General features: G+C 38.4%; 1 protein-coding gene across 1 annotated transcript in view; it reads right to left on the bottom strand.

Annotated features, from left to right (window-relative positions):
* Positions 1-9,186, bottom strand: part of LOC114657895 (adenylosuccinate synthetase isozyme 2-like) — a 59,978-nt gene extending 50,792 nt beyond the window's left edge. The window contains exon 1 of the mRNA XM_028809854.2: positions 8,895-9,186. Coding sequence (XP_028665687.1) covers positions 8,895-9,113 — 219 coding nt within the window. The 5' untranslated portion in view covers positions 9,114-9,186. The remainder of the gene's footprint in view (positions 1-8,894) is intronic.
* Positions 9,187-16,884: the final 7,698 nt, after the last annotated feature.

Below are 16,884 nucleotides of genomic sequence, written 5' to 3' on the forward strand. Positions count from 1 at the left end.
CAGTGCAGCATTTGACACGGTCAGACATGACATCCTACTGTCCAGAATGGAGAACATGCTGGGTTTCTCTGGCACTGCCCTCCAGTGGTTCAAGTCCTATCTGACTGATAGGCAAGAGTTTGTTAGTCTTGGCAAGAGCAGATCCAGCTCAGCGCCACTCACACAAGGAGTCCCTCAAGGCTCTGTCCTCGGTCCTCTGCTTTTCTGTATTTACATGCCTCCCCTTGGCCATATTATTCGTAGCTATGAACTGGGTTATCATTTTTATACAGAGGATACTCAACTCTATTTCAATGTTAAAAGTGGAACTTCATCAGAGCTTTCTCAGCTCACAAACTGCCTTAGAGAAATTAAAACCTGGATGGAGCAGAACTCTTTAAAATTAAATTGCAATAAAACTGAACTCCTGCAAATTGGGACTAAAATGCAACTTAATAAAATGAGCTCCTTCCCAGTCTATCTTGGCAGTGATCTCATCAGACCTGCCTCTACTGTAAAAAAATCTTGGGTGTCATTTTTGATTCCTCCCTCTCTTATTCCGCCCACATAAAATCACATTAAGAATCTTTCTTACTTTCACCTCCGTAACATATCCCGTGTTCGCTCCTTCCTCTCCTTTTCTAACGCTGAGAAACTTGTCCATACTTTTATCACATCCCGCATCGATTATTGTAATTCCCTACTGGCAGGTGCCCCTTCTAATCTTATATCACAGCTCCAGCTTATTTAAAACTCAGCTGCAAGAGTCCTTACTCGAACCAGCAGCAGCGAGCACATCACACCCATCCTGCTCCGTCTCCACTAATCCTACTAATAACTTACAAAGCCTTAAATAACCACACGCCAAACTACATCAGTGACCTTCTCCATCACTATGTGCCTGCCCGCCCACTAAGGTCCTCTGACTCTGGCAATCTTGTTGTGCCCCTCACTAATCTACACTCCATGGGTGACAGGGCCTTCAGCTGTATAGCGCCCAGACTCTGGAATGACCTACCAAAATTAATCAGGTCAGTTGACTCCATGAATTCTTTTAAAAAACAACTCAAAACTCATCTGTTCAGGAAGGCTTTTAGCTCTATTTGACTTTATTACCCTTCTCTCAGTTTACTTCTCTGTCAAGATGCTCATGTAACCTGTGTGTGTGTGTGCTAGACCATCAATTATGTTGTCTTCTTTTTTTTTTTCAGAATTCACTGTCTTAATCTTCTTTATTTATTTATCTGGTTTGTACAATGCTATATACTGTATACGCTGCCGTTCTTTATTATATTCTGTAAGTGCCTTGAGCATGGGAAAGGCGCTATATAAATAAAATGTATTATTATTATTATTATTACAGTTGTGTAGTCAAACATCCCCAACAAATCAGTTCAACTGGTCTGTGAATCTCCCCCAAAAAAATCCACCATAGGGGCGGACGTGTGTGTGAACTGACAAGCAATGACAATGCATATAATGCCATTAAGAAGAATTAGGAAAGTAAGTGTTCAGTACAGATAAGAGCACCATACCCTGCAAAGTACTCATACAGCTCTAGCTCTGTAAGGAAGCACATTATTTGCCATTAAAAAAGAGGCAACCTCAGAATACTAATGAAATGTAAAACTGTGCACGAAAACAGAATCATCTAATTTGTCACCCTTTGATTGATAGTTGTGTAATTTTTTTAATTAATCTTAAACAACAATATACAATCCAGCAGATACAAATTTGTAGAGCTTATACAAAAAAACAAACTTCAATGTCAATTTAGAAAAAACACCAGAGAATTTTAAAACAGAAAAAAAACAAAACCTAATAAAACAAGATTCTCAGATGTTTTTATATATTGTTGAAATACTATCTGAGTCTTCAAGACTGACTGGTGTTACCTCTGGTATAGAAATAGATGGAGGTCTGGAAAACTGGGTAGGTTTCTTTCAACAAATTGTCTACTTTGAAAATAGTGGAAATATTGTGTTGCTGCAAAGTTAAATTTGAAGTGTAATTGTTCATAAGATGCAAATACGTTATCTATAAACAGTTCTCTAAGTGTCCTCATCTCAAGTGTTTTTCATAGGCTAAATACTATATAGGTTTGAAAAGGTTGAAAAAGGTGATTAGCATGTACAGGACCAACAAAAGCTTCTCCGCTTTGAAGTGCATCCTGCATTGGTTCCATATTCTGAGTGATGTGTGAACCCTCCAGTGGTTCAAGTCCTATCTGACTGATATGCAAGAGTTGGTTAGTCTTGGCAACAGCAGATCCAGCTCAGCGCCAGTTACAAACGGCGTTCCTCAGGGCTCTGTCCTTGGCCCTCTTCTCTTCTGTATTTATATGCTTCCCCTTGGCCATATTTTTCGTAGCTTTGGACTGGGTTATCATTTTTATGCAGATGACACAATGTTAAAAGTGCAACTTCATCAGAGTTTTCTCAGCTCACAACTTGCCTCAGTGAAACTAAAACCTGGATGGAGCAAAACTCTTTAAAATTAAATTGCAACAAAACTGAACTCCCGCTAATTGGCACTAAAGCGCTACTTAAGACAATGAGCTCTTTCAGTCACTTTTGACGGCGATCTCATCAGACCTTCTTCTCATGCAAGGAATCTTGGTGTCATTTTTGATTCATCCCTTTCTTATTCCGGCCCCACATAAACCACATTAAGAAACTTTCTTACTTTCACCTCCGTAACATATCCTGTGTTCGCTCATTCCTCTCCTTTTCTAATGCTGAGAAACTTGTCCATGCTTTTATCACAACCCGCATCAATTAACTCGCTGCTGGCAGGTGCCCCTTCTAATCTTATATGACAGCTCCAGTTGATTCAAAACTCTGCTGCAAGAGTCCTTACATGAACCAGCAACAGTGAGCACATCACACCCATCCTGCTTCGCCTTCACTGGCTCCCTGTGTCTTACAGGATTGAATATAAAATTCTATTAATAACCTACAAAGCTTTAAATGGCCTTGCACCGGACTACATCAGTGTCCTTCTACATCACTGTGCTCCTGTTCGCCTACTAAGGTCCTCTGATTCTGGTAGTCTTGTTGTGCTTCACACTAACCTGCACTCTATGGGTGACAGGGCCTTCAGCTCCACAGCACCCAGACTTTGGAATGACATCTCGAAATTAATTAGATCAGCTGACTCCATTAATTCTTTTAAAAAACAACTTAAAACTCATCTATTTATGAAGGCTTTTAACTTAACATTCTGCCCTTTCTTTCAGTTTACCTCTTTCTTCAGGTGCTCAGGATAATTTGTGTGTCTGTTATATCACAAATTAGGTTATTTGTTAGGCTTTTCTTTTAGTATTGAATTTAGTATTTTACTCTGGTTTATTGTCCTTTATTCTATTTAAATGCTTTATCGGTTTCATTGTTCTATTCAGGAAAACATTTGTATCCAATGTTACATATACCCTGTTTTTTTTTTTTTTTTTCTAAGATTCTGTGAAGCACCTTGAGCATGGGAAAGGCGCTATATAAATAAAATGTATTATTATTATTATTATTATTATTAACTGGTTTATTGACAAAAGTATTTCCTCAGGCAGAAAAGTATTTCCTCAGGCACAAAGCGGGACATATAAAGAAGTAGATAGAGCAAGATTTAATTTCCACTGTGGACCAAATTTGTAAAAATTAATTTTTGCATATTTTCAGATATTTATAATGTGTATATTTGCCACCCAGTAATAAAACTACTAAAACTGTAGTGCCATGGCACCTTCTGCTTTAGGTCTTTGTAGAAGTAGCATTTTGAAAGCATGGACATCTTGAATTCCTGATAAACAAGGCTATAATTGAGTTTAATTTCTTAAAGAACGATTTGTTGATTTATATAAGGATGTTCTGAAAAAGAAATAGAAGCTTAAGAAGGATGTTCATCTTGACTGTATTTACTCTCCCTGCTAGGGTGAAATGGAGGGTAGACCACCTGTTAATATTCTGTTTACATTTTTTCCAATGCTGTTACCAAAATTGTGTTGAAGACCTTTAGATTTACTTGTTTATTCCTAGATATTTGAACTGTTTTGACAGAATGTATAGTTGTGTAATCCGATATCCTCAACTGATGAGATCTGCAACTGCAGTCATCAATTTTTGACATCCCCTCCAACTAGAAGTCATGTAATGCAATGTTGGCCATAAGTGCACTTAACCAATATCTCCAAACCCCCAAAAGACAGTGCACCAATATACACAGCACTAAGGATGGATGGATAGATACAGTGGGGCAAAAAAGTATTTAGTCAGCCACCAATTGTGCAAGTTCTCCCATTTAAAAAGATGAGAGAGGCCTGTAATTTTCATCATAGATATACCTCAACTATGAGAGACAAAAGGAGAAAAAAAAAATCCAGAAAATCACATTGTCTGATTTTAAAGAATTTATTTGCAAATTATGGTGGAAAATAAGTATTTGGTCACCTACAAACAAGCAAGATTTCTGGCTCTCACAGACCTGTAACTTCTTCTGTAAGAGGCTCCTCTGTTCTCCACTCGTTACCTGTATTAATGGCACCTGTTTGAACTCGTTATCAATATAAAAGACACCTGTCCACAACCTCAAACAGTCACACTCCAAACTCCACTATGGCCAAGACCAAAGAGCTGTCAAAGGACACCAAAAACAAAATTGTAGACCTGCACCAGGCTGGGAAGACTGAATCTGCAATAGGTAAGCAGCTTGGTGTGAAGAAATCAACTGTGGGAGCAATTATTAGAAAATGGAAGACATACAAGACCAGTGATAATCTCCCTCGATCTGGGGCTCCATGAAAGATCTCACCCCGTGGGGTCAAAATGATCACAAGAACGGTGAGCAAAAATCCCAGAACCACACGGGGGGACCTAGTGAATGACCTACAGAGAGCTGGGACCAAAGTAACAAAGGCTACCATCAGTAACACACTACGCCGCCAGGGACTCAAATCCTGCAGTGCCAGACTTGTCCCCCTGCTTAAGCCAGTACATGTGCAGGCCCGTCTGAAGTTTGCAAGAGAGCATTTGGATGATCCAGAAGAGGACTGGGAGAATATCATATGGTCAGATGAAACCAAAATAGAACTTTTTGGTAAAAACTCTACTTGTCGTGTTTGGAGGAGAAAGAATGCCGAGTTGCATCCAAAGAACACCATACCTACTGTAAAGCATGGGGGTGGAAACATCATGCTTTGGGGCTGGTTTTCTGCAAGGGGACCAGGTCAACTGATCCGTGTAAAGGAAAGAATGAATGGGGCCATGTATCGTCAGATTTTGAGTGAAAACCTCCTTCCATCAGCAAGGGCATTGAAGATGAATCGTGGCTGGGTCTTTCAGCATGACAATGATCCCAAACACACCGCCCAGGTAACGAAGGAGTGGCTTCGTAAGAAGCATTTCAAGGTCCTGGAGTGGCCTAGCCAGACTCCAGATCTCAACCCCATAGAAAATCTTTGGAGGGAGTTGAAAGTCCGTGTTGCCCAGCGACAGCCCCAAAACATCACTGCTCTAGAGGAGATCTACATGGAGGAATGGGCCAAAATACCAGCAACAGTGTGTGAAAATCTTGTGAAGACTTACAGAAAACGTTTGACCTGTGTCATTGCCAACAAAGGGTATATAACAAAGTATTGAGATGAACTTTTGTTATTGACCAAATACTTTTTTTCCACCATAATTTGCAAATAAATTCTTCAAAAATCAGACAATGTGATTTTCTGGATTTTTTTTTCTCATTTTGTCTCTCATAGTTGAGGTATACCTATGATGAAAATTACAGGCCTCTCTCATCTTTTTAAGTGGGAGAACTTGCACAATTGGTGGCTGTCTAAATACTTTTTTGCCCCACTGTAGATAGATAGATATACTTTATTAATCCCCAAGGGGAAATTCACAAATTTGAATGAATCTGAGCCTTGCTTTAAGAATCCAATTTAACGATGTTTCTTGTAAAATTTATTCATGTCTAAAAAGGAGCAACATTTTGCATACACATTTTGTCAACAGTCATAAATCTTTTGTTATTATTACTGTTATTAACCTTTTCTCAAACATTTTCCAGCTCTTGGAGTTCCATTTAAGGATTGTTTTGATAGCCACATAGAGCATGTCAAATTCTTATACATTCTGACCACACCAACTCAATTCCAATGACCTGTACAATTCCAATATCAGATTGGCCATAACACCTGGTCCCAAATGGTACTGTACATCAGCGCATGACCATATACACACAAACCACTAGGCAAACATTTGGACACACCCAGAAATTTTCATGTTTTTGATTGACATTTATACCTTTATTTATCAAGATATCATTAAACTGATTTAAATATACAGCTCAAACATTACTAGTTACTAAAGGCCCTTACTGCTTGAAATTACTTATTCTTCGTTATTATTCACACTTGCAAAGCCCCATTTTCAACAGCCGTTCCTTAAGTATCCTAATGGTAAACTCCGCTATACGTATCCTTAATGTGTCATTAGATTAAATTAACTTTATTAATCCTATGGGGAAATTCAGAATTTAATGCTAGTTGATCATTAGAAAAACCACTATAATTACATTAGAACCACTGAAACCTGTTAATTTCGTTCAATTGTGTTGGAAGGTACTACCATTACTTAAGTTCAGTTGTGGATTCAAAAAGGCCCAAAACAAAAAAACTTTCCAGGAATCATGTCAGTCTTGATTTTTTGCATTCCAGAGTCCTCTTTCACTATTGCAGACAATAGTGATATTTGTCACATATTTATTTATGGAAGAACCCATCTGAGGACCTGTAAGGTGTTTGTTTCTGAAACTACAGTCTGATGCACTTATCCTACTATGCAGTTGTGCATCAGGGCCCTTCCCTTTCATAGACTGATACTGTATGAGATGTGAATTGAATTCCTTGATGGGCACACATTTTTTTTTTTAATACTGGTTCATTCCAGGAATTAAATTGATGCACATTGTATGTGTGTGAAATATATAATGTATGACAATTCCTGGAATATCCTGCAGAAAAAAAAGTGTATCTGTGCACTAGATGCTGCGGTCACCTTCAAAATAATCTCCTTCAGTAGCTATGCATTTAGTTAAGAAGATTTTGCCATTGTTTTGCAACATACCTGGAAGTCGGTTTCTGAAATACTCTTTGAATTCCTTTGTAACATTACAGTAGAAGTCAGAAATAACTGCAAATCTTCACTCTTTTATTGCAGTTTTTATTTTAGTTAAGTGCCAGAAATCACAAGGGGCTATTCACAAGCCAGGTAAATTGGGTAGATGATCCATTTGGTAATTGATTTCTTAGCCAGGAACTCACAAACATCAAGTACCATCATGGCTTGGGACATTGTCATTTTGCATGATCCACTTCTGGCATCATTGTTCAGATCTTCCCACCCCACCTTGAATCTTTTATGCCACTCAAAACACTTGGGTTTTTAAAAACATCCTCACCATAACTCCACTTTCAACAGCTTCAACATTTTGACATGTGGAATATTACATATCGGGGATTTAAAAGGTCACACCTCATATATACATAAATATACACACACATTGCTAAGTACAATGACACTTTAAAAATGATGCTTAACAGCTTGTTTTGGAGATCTAAGTTGTGTTACTTAAAATTTTTACTGAAAACTGGCCACTGGGAAAATGTCTTATTTGTAAACTAGATCAATGTGTTAATGTACAATTAAAGAAATACTGAGACAGAAGGGCCTAGCATAAAAATGGAATAAAAAGCCAGACTAAAGATAGAATGACTTGGCGAAGAATATGAACAAGACGCCAGACTACAGGTTGCCAAGAAGAGCTAACACAAATGACTGACCTTTTAGTGGTGTCTTATTCTGCAAGTGAGCCAACTCTAGAAACGTCAACTTCTATGGCACACTGCAGGATTCGACATAAGTGGTGAACACACAAACGGTTAACGTAGTTATACAAAACAGCCCTTTTTAATCGATTTGCAAATGCTCCAACATGCAGTTTATTATCCATATTCCAAACCCTGTTTTTCTTAGCACTATGAATTACTTTTGTGCACCTTCACACTGCAAAGTAAAAGTTTAATTTGTGACATATTCGTGTTTACAACGTTTCCAAGGACTAAACATACAAATTATTTGCAGGCAATTTCGCGATTAATACTTTCTTTTTTTTTTTGTATATTTCAATGCTGATAAACTCGTATTAAGCCAGAAACTGCATACGTTCTGTGCATTTTAGAATTGATATTAATGATTGTGGAAAAGAAAAGATAAATAAATAAAAGTCACATAAACGCCTGCACACGGGTTTCAAATGAAGGGTTTCGCTCAGAGGACACTGATCAGGAAGGCACGTCGAAATCGTGGCGATGACAACATAAATGGGCAGGAAATACGCCTATCCTAACACGTGCGACGAGCCGCACAAAGCGGCCAGTTTAAACATTCCAAGCGTCAAATTATCGCTTTAAAATAAAAACATTTAACTATAAAGGCTCTGTGCGGTATATGATAAAGACAAAACAAAAAGGAGACTTGCTGAAGCTTCTTCGGTAAACGTCTCCGCTTTAAATACAACTACAAAAGCGTGTACTGGTATGAGACAGACGCAAATAATTCATTAGAAATATATATAGATATATAAAAATGTGCACTGCTTACAAAGCGACTCTCTTAAAGGCAAGTAAACGTGCGCGAGTTACCGTTACAGATAGCACGTGTGATTATCTCAGTTTCGCGCGAAGTCTCGGTAACTAATGCACACAGGAAATAAACTTTCTTCCCATGTTTCGCACTTCTATTTAACAAGCCGTAATCTTCCGCCCATTCTAGCCAGCCTCTCGCCTCTCCAGACGAGCAGTTCTGAACGGACAGGCATCAAGTCAGTCGTGGGGAAGGCTCGAGCGCAGCACCCCACAAACTTACCTGGCAGCGACACACGATGTCCGCATCCATAGCCAATAGGTCCACCACCTTCCCTTTTCCTTCGTCGCCCCATTGTGCACCCAACACCACAGTCACTCGATTTCGGGGTTCCCCAGAGGTGCCCAGCGTTGCTTCTCGGATCTCCCGGAGTCGCTTCGGAGCCGGCTCGCCATTTAAAGACGTCTCTGGTCCGTTCGAGACACCTACAGTACCCGCCATGCTGTCGTGCCGCAGAAGTAGAAAGTAGGAGCGCGCGGGCCGGGAGAGGGGGCGCGGACATACCGCTCTGTGTCAGCAATGAACATGGCGGCGGAATGAAAAGGGTCCTTTAACCCTTTACTGACATTTGTTTCCCCTCACATAGAGTTACTGTCATTAGTTACGTAGGAAATGTGCGATTTCTCTTTTCTCCATTAAGAGTTAACTAGTTTAGACGTTTAAAGTAACGCGCGAACTTCCTTCCTAAGGAAGCACGGCATTTTAATAACAAATGACACATGCCTGCACGTAGTACTTAGCTGCAGGCCACAGTTCTGAAAAATTAAGCTCATAAAAATTGTTTTAAAGGTGAATATTTATTTGTATTTATGGACGCCATAAAATATAACGTTTTCATCACAAAATTGAAACGAACTTTAATTAAAACTGAACACATTTCACAAATTATTCACATATACAATTATTCTAAATCCATAAAAAAATAAAATATTTAGTCAATTTAATATGTTTAAACATATTTGTAAAGACAACGATCCATTGACGTCCCTATAACTTTACTTTTTGTCCCTGGTGCCTTCTTTTCATGTCCTTGATATCCTCATGAAATCTTCCACTCTGCACTTCACTCAACTCCAAGATTTTTTGGGGAAAATTCCAAATGTAAATCCAAATAGTAAACCTTGGGACTTGTGTGGCAACCCAACTCCTCGAAATTAACTGATCAATACTTTACAACTTCTTCATAATTTGGATTTTTATTGTTACCTAAAACCACAGAAATTGCTTCTTTGAATGATACCCAAGCCTCTCATTCCAGGTTGTTGATCGCACCATCAAATTAAGCACCAGACATCGCTTTACTACGGAGCCCCCCACCTCAGACAAACCCACAAAAGAGACAAACTGTTTCGATAAACCAAGCTCAATATAAAGTACTGGTAGGGACACTTTATCTGGATCCATCCAGTTACGTGTGATGATGTTCTTGGCACCGCGAGATAGGTTTGGTACATGCGCTGATAGCGCGTTACCTCACCCAAACTGAATTTTTGTTCTAGTCGGCCATTCCCTCTGAACCCAACGAAAATTCTTGGGTTTGATATCCCACTCACAACGAAAGCATGGTAATTTTGTATGTCTTATACTGCTGATCCAGTAAAATACGCTGAGCTTTCAGGTCCTCACATATGAAACAACGGTGCTCTTTGTGTTCATTTTCTTGAGATTTTAAAAATTCTCATACTTTTTTTTTTTTTTTCCAAATGCACGTATTTATTACCACTATGAAGATGTATTCCTTTTAGGCGTATTTTAGTTAAGTTTATAAACAGTCTCCATTCTTCTGTGTTGTAACTTTTGACATGTTTCTGTACAGTTAACTAAGGGTCCATTTTTGTGAAATACACTGCAAACTGTTCTGCACTGTTTTGCTATCAAGACAGAAGTTATGGGAAGGCCTACATTTCTTGCTACAGCATTAAGTTCATCTTGAATGAATGACTGTGGCTCATTGCTCAAACATATTGGGACAAATGCTTCACCACCTGAAGTACCTTCTCCTTCTGAGCGAGTTTCCACAGTATTGAGACTGTCAGGTTGTGTAGGGGTTGGTACATCATTGACATCTAATAAATGCGTTTTTGAAAAAAAAATGTGATGAAAAAAAATACTTTTAATTTTCAAATTCAACACACAAAAATATATATAAATCATATCAAATAACACCATTTTTATATATACATGCATTATTGTCTAGTGCCACTGTGCAATTAATTAAAAAAAGAAACTGTTATTTGCATTATTAGTTATTTCAGTTATTTCTTAGTTCTGTAGCAAAAATGGTGGTGAAACATCTACCTCTCTAGCATATACTGTATCAAAGTGATCAAAGAATTTCTTCTGCAATATGATGGTATATTGATAACTAAAACATCCCTTCATTTTGACCAACTCATTTATCTATTTACTGATCTTGTGTTGATGGAGCACATCAAAGTAATGTGCGTGTAAGGCCAGTCCATTAAATGAAACACATCTTCAGCACTGGACCAACTTAATGTTACCAATGAAGCTAATGTTTTCAAATGTGAGTAGCCATCAGAACATCACTTAAAGAAACAGGGTGAACATTCAAACTCCACATATACTGTGAGCAAGCTAGGAATCAAAAATTAAGGCAGCAGCACTGACTTCCATGCCACTTTTCTATAGATCATCCATCAATCCATCCTTCTATTTCTTTAACACACTCATTAAGTTACAAGGTCCAGCAAATGAGAGACTATCTCGGGCAGAATAAGGTTCAAGGAAGGAACCAATGTAAAATTAACAACACAAGGGTAATATAAACACATTTGTTTGTCTTTATAACCACTCTAGCTGCTAAATTCTAAACAACTGAAGCTTGTTAAAGGACACAGAAGTGCAGCCACAGAGCAAAGCATTATAATAATATAAGTATAAAATACAATAATAATCTAGAAGTAAAACATTCATCCATCCATTATCCAACCCGCTATATATCCTAACTACAGGGTCATGGGGGTCTGCTGGAGCCAATCCCAGCCAACACAGGGTGCAAGGCAGGAAACAAACCTCGGGCAGGGTGCCAGCCCACCACAGGGCACACACACACCCACACATACTAGGGGCAATTTTAGGATCGCCAATGCACTTAACCTGCATATCTTTGGACTATATATATATATATATATATATATATATATATATATATATATATATATATATATGTGTGTGTGTGTGTTTTTAGCAGCTTTAGGACCAAGTGATAGCACCCTAGTTTTTCCAGAATTCAGCAAAAGAAAATTGCAACCAACTAATGTCTACCAGGCATGCTTCTATTTTGGAAATCTGTGTCACTTCATGTTATTTAACTAATATAATGACCTGAATATCATCCACACTGCAGTAGAAGGTAATATCATGTTTGCAAATTATATTCCCAAGGGCTAACATATACAAAGAGAACGGCAAAGACCTAACCACTGAGCCCTGTGGAACCCCACATTTTACCCTGGTTACTTCAGAGTATTTATTGTTTACATGTGCAAACTGATTGTGGTCATTTAGATAGGATCTAAAACAGAAAAGTGCCTGTCTACCAGCAAGTTTTTCTTATGTGTTTAAAAGTATACCATGGTCTACAGGATTAAATACAGGAGTACAATCTAATAATTAAATCAACCACAGTTTTGTAGACTGGAGATTGCTACTCCTAAACTAATGACTGAAAAAATAGGCAAGTGAGTTCAAGTAAAATAAACTGAATATAAATGGAACAAACACTGCAACAGCAATACACATCTCTAACTTTCATGCTTATTACTATTGGTAATCTCTGAAAAAAAGAGAGCGGAGGCAAACTACCAAAGTAAATAATAAATTATCTTATGAGCAGAGAGACAACCCACGTAAAAAAAATGACTGGAATAAAAAAATAACAGAGACCTTGAGGATTTTTTAAACAATTTATTTTTCACAGTCATTTCCCTGCCTTTCATCTATTCATCAATTGTACTTAATCATACTGTATTGGGTTGTAGAGTGCTAGACCTCAGAAGCCTTAGGTGCAAGGCAGGGACCAAGTCTATAAAAGATGGCAGTCCTTACAAGGCCACATTGACTCACACCCACACTTACTCAATACAGACTTACATAGAGTCATAAATCAACCAAACTTTCACATATTTGTACTTTGGTTGGTTGGAGGGAGGGGGATGTATACAGAAAGTTCCCAAGTAATGATCTCTTGAAATCATATGTCTTGGAATTGTGAGACTGAAGCACTTACCAATATGTCACCTCTATTTGTGATCTTTGTCTGCAAATTCAGAGTGAAACTCTTTACTGAAACTAAGCAAAGTTGTTAATGTTGCAACACATCGGTCCACAAGATGCTAGTAGATTAATTTCTAATTTGCTGTTAAAATCTATTTGTTTTATCCAAACAGAGTTAGGTGCAAGTGGCTACATTGCAGAGTTCATTTTTGCCCCTGATTTACATGTGGCCAGAACACAGTTTTTGGAATAAAAACATTGGCCAGAACTCTGGGTTAATAAATGTATTTCAAAAGTGAAACTTAAATAGTGGGTTCATCCATCCATTTTCCAAACCTGCTTTATCTTAAGGTGGGCAGCTGGAGTCAATCCCAGAAATTATAAGGTGTATTGGGATCCTAATTTAAATTCTGAAATTAGAAACAAAAAATTTTAATCAAATCACAAATTTAGTAAAAAATTAGAAACAAAAAATTTTAATCAAATCACAAATTTAGTAAGAAATAAAAAATAACATTTCAGTTACATACTGGTTATACTTAGTTCATATTTCATATCTCAAACTCAAGAAATCCTGAGATATTAGAATCAAGTATTAACCGCTTATGAGATGTTAGACCCAGAGTGTAATATATAGCATAGTGTGACTCAAAGATACACACTAAAACAGGTTGGTAGTATTTGGAAAGATCTGGGTTCTTAAAGAACTAGGTGAATTTCTGAAATATTCAAAATACCCAGAATAAGAAGAAGCACACTATACTATTAGTAAGTAATAAGCGTTATCACTTAAGACAGTAAATGAAATCAGCCCAGCACTTGGCTTTGGAATATATAGAACCTGTCTCTGAAGATGGTGAATACATCATTGATGATATTTACCAGCACAGAATACCAGGATCACACAACTTAAGAAGTAGTATAGCACAATGGGTTAGCAATTATCAGCCATTTAAACATACATTTTGTTCATACTTTGATGTACTTCTTTAAAACATCTATAGATGTAATTCTAACCTGCTTAATAAATATGAATGTGTACTAAAGCTTACACTGCCACCATCATGTGCAATGCAAAAAAACAACCCTGGGTGGAAAGTTAGTCCAAGCCAAAACCCCCTCACTCATACATACTGGTGCAATAAAACTAACAGAATGTCTGTGTGACAGTGGAGAGACTTATTTATATTGAAGGTATCCCAATTCATCTCAGTACCTAGGGGACTGTATGACCTAGTGACTAATTTAATGAACTGTAAACCACAAGGCTGCCTGTTTAATTCAAATCCATGACTCACTTTTGGACAAAACATAATATTAATCCCACCTTGCTCCTATTATAAAAAAATAAAGTAACAGTAATAAGCACCAGGAAAATATGTTTATCCTAGAGAGGCACTATTTAAATAAAACAATTATATGTGTGGGAGAACATAGATAAGATTAATTTTCCAAGTGTAAAAAACAAAAATAGAAATGATAGAAAGGATATGTATCTTAAAACGATGTTCCATTTTTAGATTTTTTATAAAGAAACCAAGAAAATAAAAAGCTGGCTACAGCTGATTCTCCAAGAGACGTTTGACTTGTATTTTATACCCACATTAGTATTGTTGTTTCAATGTGATTAATTTATGTTTTCAATTCATGGACCATAAAAGCATTAATAAAAACAAGATGGTGTTATGCAGAACAAGTAACTTTGATCTAATAACTTGCTTCAGAATTTTCAGCAAGTGCTGTGAATAGAAAAAAAGAAATCAAACAGCAGCTCTTCTGTCATGGAGTAGATGTACCTCCTCCCAATAAATAGTTGTGATGACGATAAAAGGTCATGGAAAGATCAGATGACAAATATATTTAGGACATGAATTTAGATGCCAAAATTATAACATGCTATTTCTAATTTAAATCAAGCTGCCCTAACTGCAGAACCCTTACCATATTAGCTTTACAAATACACCACTGACCTTGAACAATGGCAAAATGCAGCATGTCCCTTCTCTCCAGTTATTGCATACATTACCTGCAATATATTAAGTAAATATTTTTAACAGTTAGATATTTATTGAAATTTATAACAGTGCTTTAAAGAAATAATATAGTCTATAATATACTTTTACATAATATTTTGTAAAAATAATTTCCACTAACCAAATAAAAGAGAAATAGCACGCATCTTTGGCAATCTGTCAGTTTGCTGTTCTCTGATCTAAAATACACTATGTATACACATAAACATTCCTAACATTGTCAAGATGGACGTTACTTGATGCAACAGCATGCTAGGTTCTGGAATTTTAAAACTTTCCCTGCCAATTAGTACAAAACTTCTTAGGGAGCTAGGCCATTGTGTACCCATTTGACTCCAAATTTTGGGTACCATTTTAGGCTTTAGTGTTTTAATTTGTATCAGTTTATAGCAGGGGTGTCCACACTTTTTTGGCTTGCGAGCTACTTTTAAAATGACCAGGTAGAAATGATCTACCTACATTAAAAATGCTATATATTGTGGCAGGCCACTGGGGGTGGTACCCAGCCGGGACGCCTGAGAGGACCGGAGGAAACCATGAGGGGGTGACCGCCCTGGTTGCGTTGGATGTCCACGGTGCAGGGCTTGGAAGCCCAACCGTGTAGGGGCCCGTGGTCACCACCAGGGGGCACCCCAGTGCATAGAGAGCCCTGGACCTCAGCACTTCCGCCACACCCGGAGCTCAGGTGCATCCCGTTTCCCCTGATCATCCTTGAGATGTTTCTGCAGCTTAATTGGAGTCCACCTGTGGTAAATACAGTTGATTGGACATGATTTGGAAAGCTCACACCTGTCTATATAAGGTCCCACAGTTGACAATTCATGTCAGAGCACAAACCAAGCATGAAGTCAAAGGAATTGTCTGTAGACCTCCGAGACAGGATTGTCTTGAGGCACAAATCTGGGGAAGGTTACAGAAAAATTTCCGCTGCTTTGAAGGTCCCAATGAGCACAGTGGCCTCCATCATCCGTAAGTGGAAGAAGTTCGAAACCACCAGGACTCCTCCTAGAGCTGGCCGGCCATCTAAACTGAGCGATCAGGGGAGAAGGGCCTTAGTCAGGGAGCTGACCAAGAACCTGATGGTCACTCTGTCAGAGCTCCAGAGGTCTTCTGTGGAGAGAGGAGAACCTTCCAGAAGGACAACCATCTCTGAAGCAATCCACCAATCAGGCCTGTATGGTAGAGTGGCCAGACGGAAGCCACTCCTTAGTAAAAGGCACATGGCAGCCCGCCTGGAGTTTGCCAAAAGGCACCTGAAGGACTCTCAGACCATGAGAAAGAAATGTCTCTGGTCTGATGAGACAAAGATTGAACTCTTTGGTGTGAATGCCAGGCGTCGCGTTTGGAGGAAACCAGACACCGCTCATCACCAGGCCAATACCATCCCTACAGTGAAGCATGGTAGTGGCAGCATCATGCTGTGGGGATGTTTTTCAGTGGCAGGAACTGGGAGACTAGTCAGGATAAAGGCAAAGATGACTGCAGCAATGTACAGAGACATCCTGGATGAAAACCTGCTCCAGAGCGCTCTTGACCTCAGACTGGGGCGACGGTTCATCTTTCAGCAGGACGACCCTAAGAACACAGCCAAGATATCAAAGGAGTGGCTTCAGGACAACTCTGTGAATGTCCTTGAGTGGCCCAGCCAGAGCCCAGACTTGAATCCGATTGAACATCTCTGGAGAGATCTTAAAATGGCTGTGCACCGACGCTTCCCATTCAACCTGATAGAGCTTGAGAGGTGCTGCAAAGAGGAATGGGCGAAACTGGCCAAGGATAGGTGTGACAAGCTTGTGGCATCATATTCAAAAAGACTTGAGGCTGTAATTGCTGCCAAAGGTGCATTGACAAAGTATTGAGCAAAGGCTGTGAATACTTATGTCCATGTGATTTCTCAGTTTTTTTATTTTTAATAAATTTGCAAAAACCTCAAGTAAACT

Source organism: Erpetoichthys calabaricus, chromosome 1, assembly GCF_900747795.2.
Source record: "Erpetoichthys calabaricus chromosome 1, fErpCal1.3, whole genome shotgun sequence".
Lineage (NCBI taxonomy): Eukaryota > Metazoa > Chordata > Cladistia > Polypteriformes > Polypteridae > Erpetoichthys > Erpetoichthys calabaricus.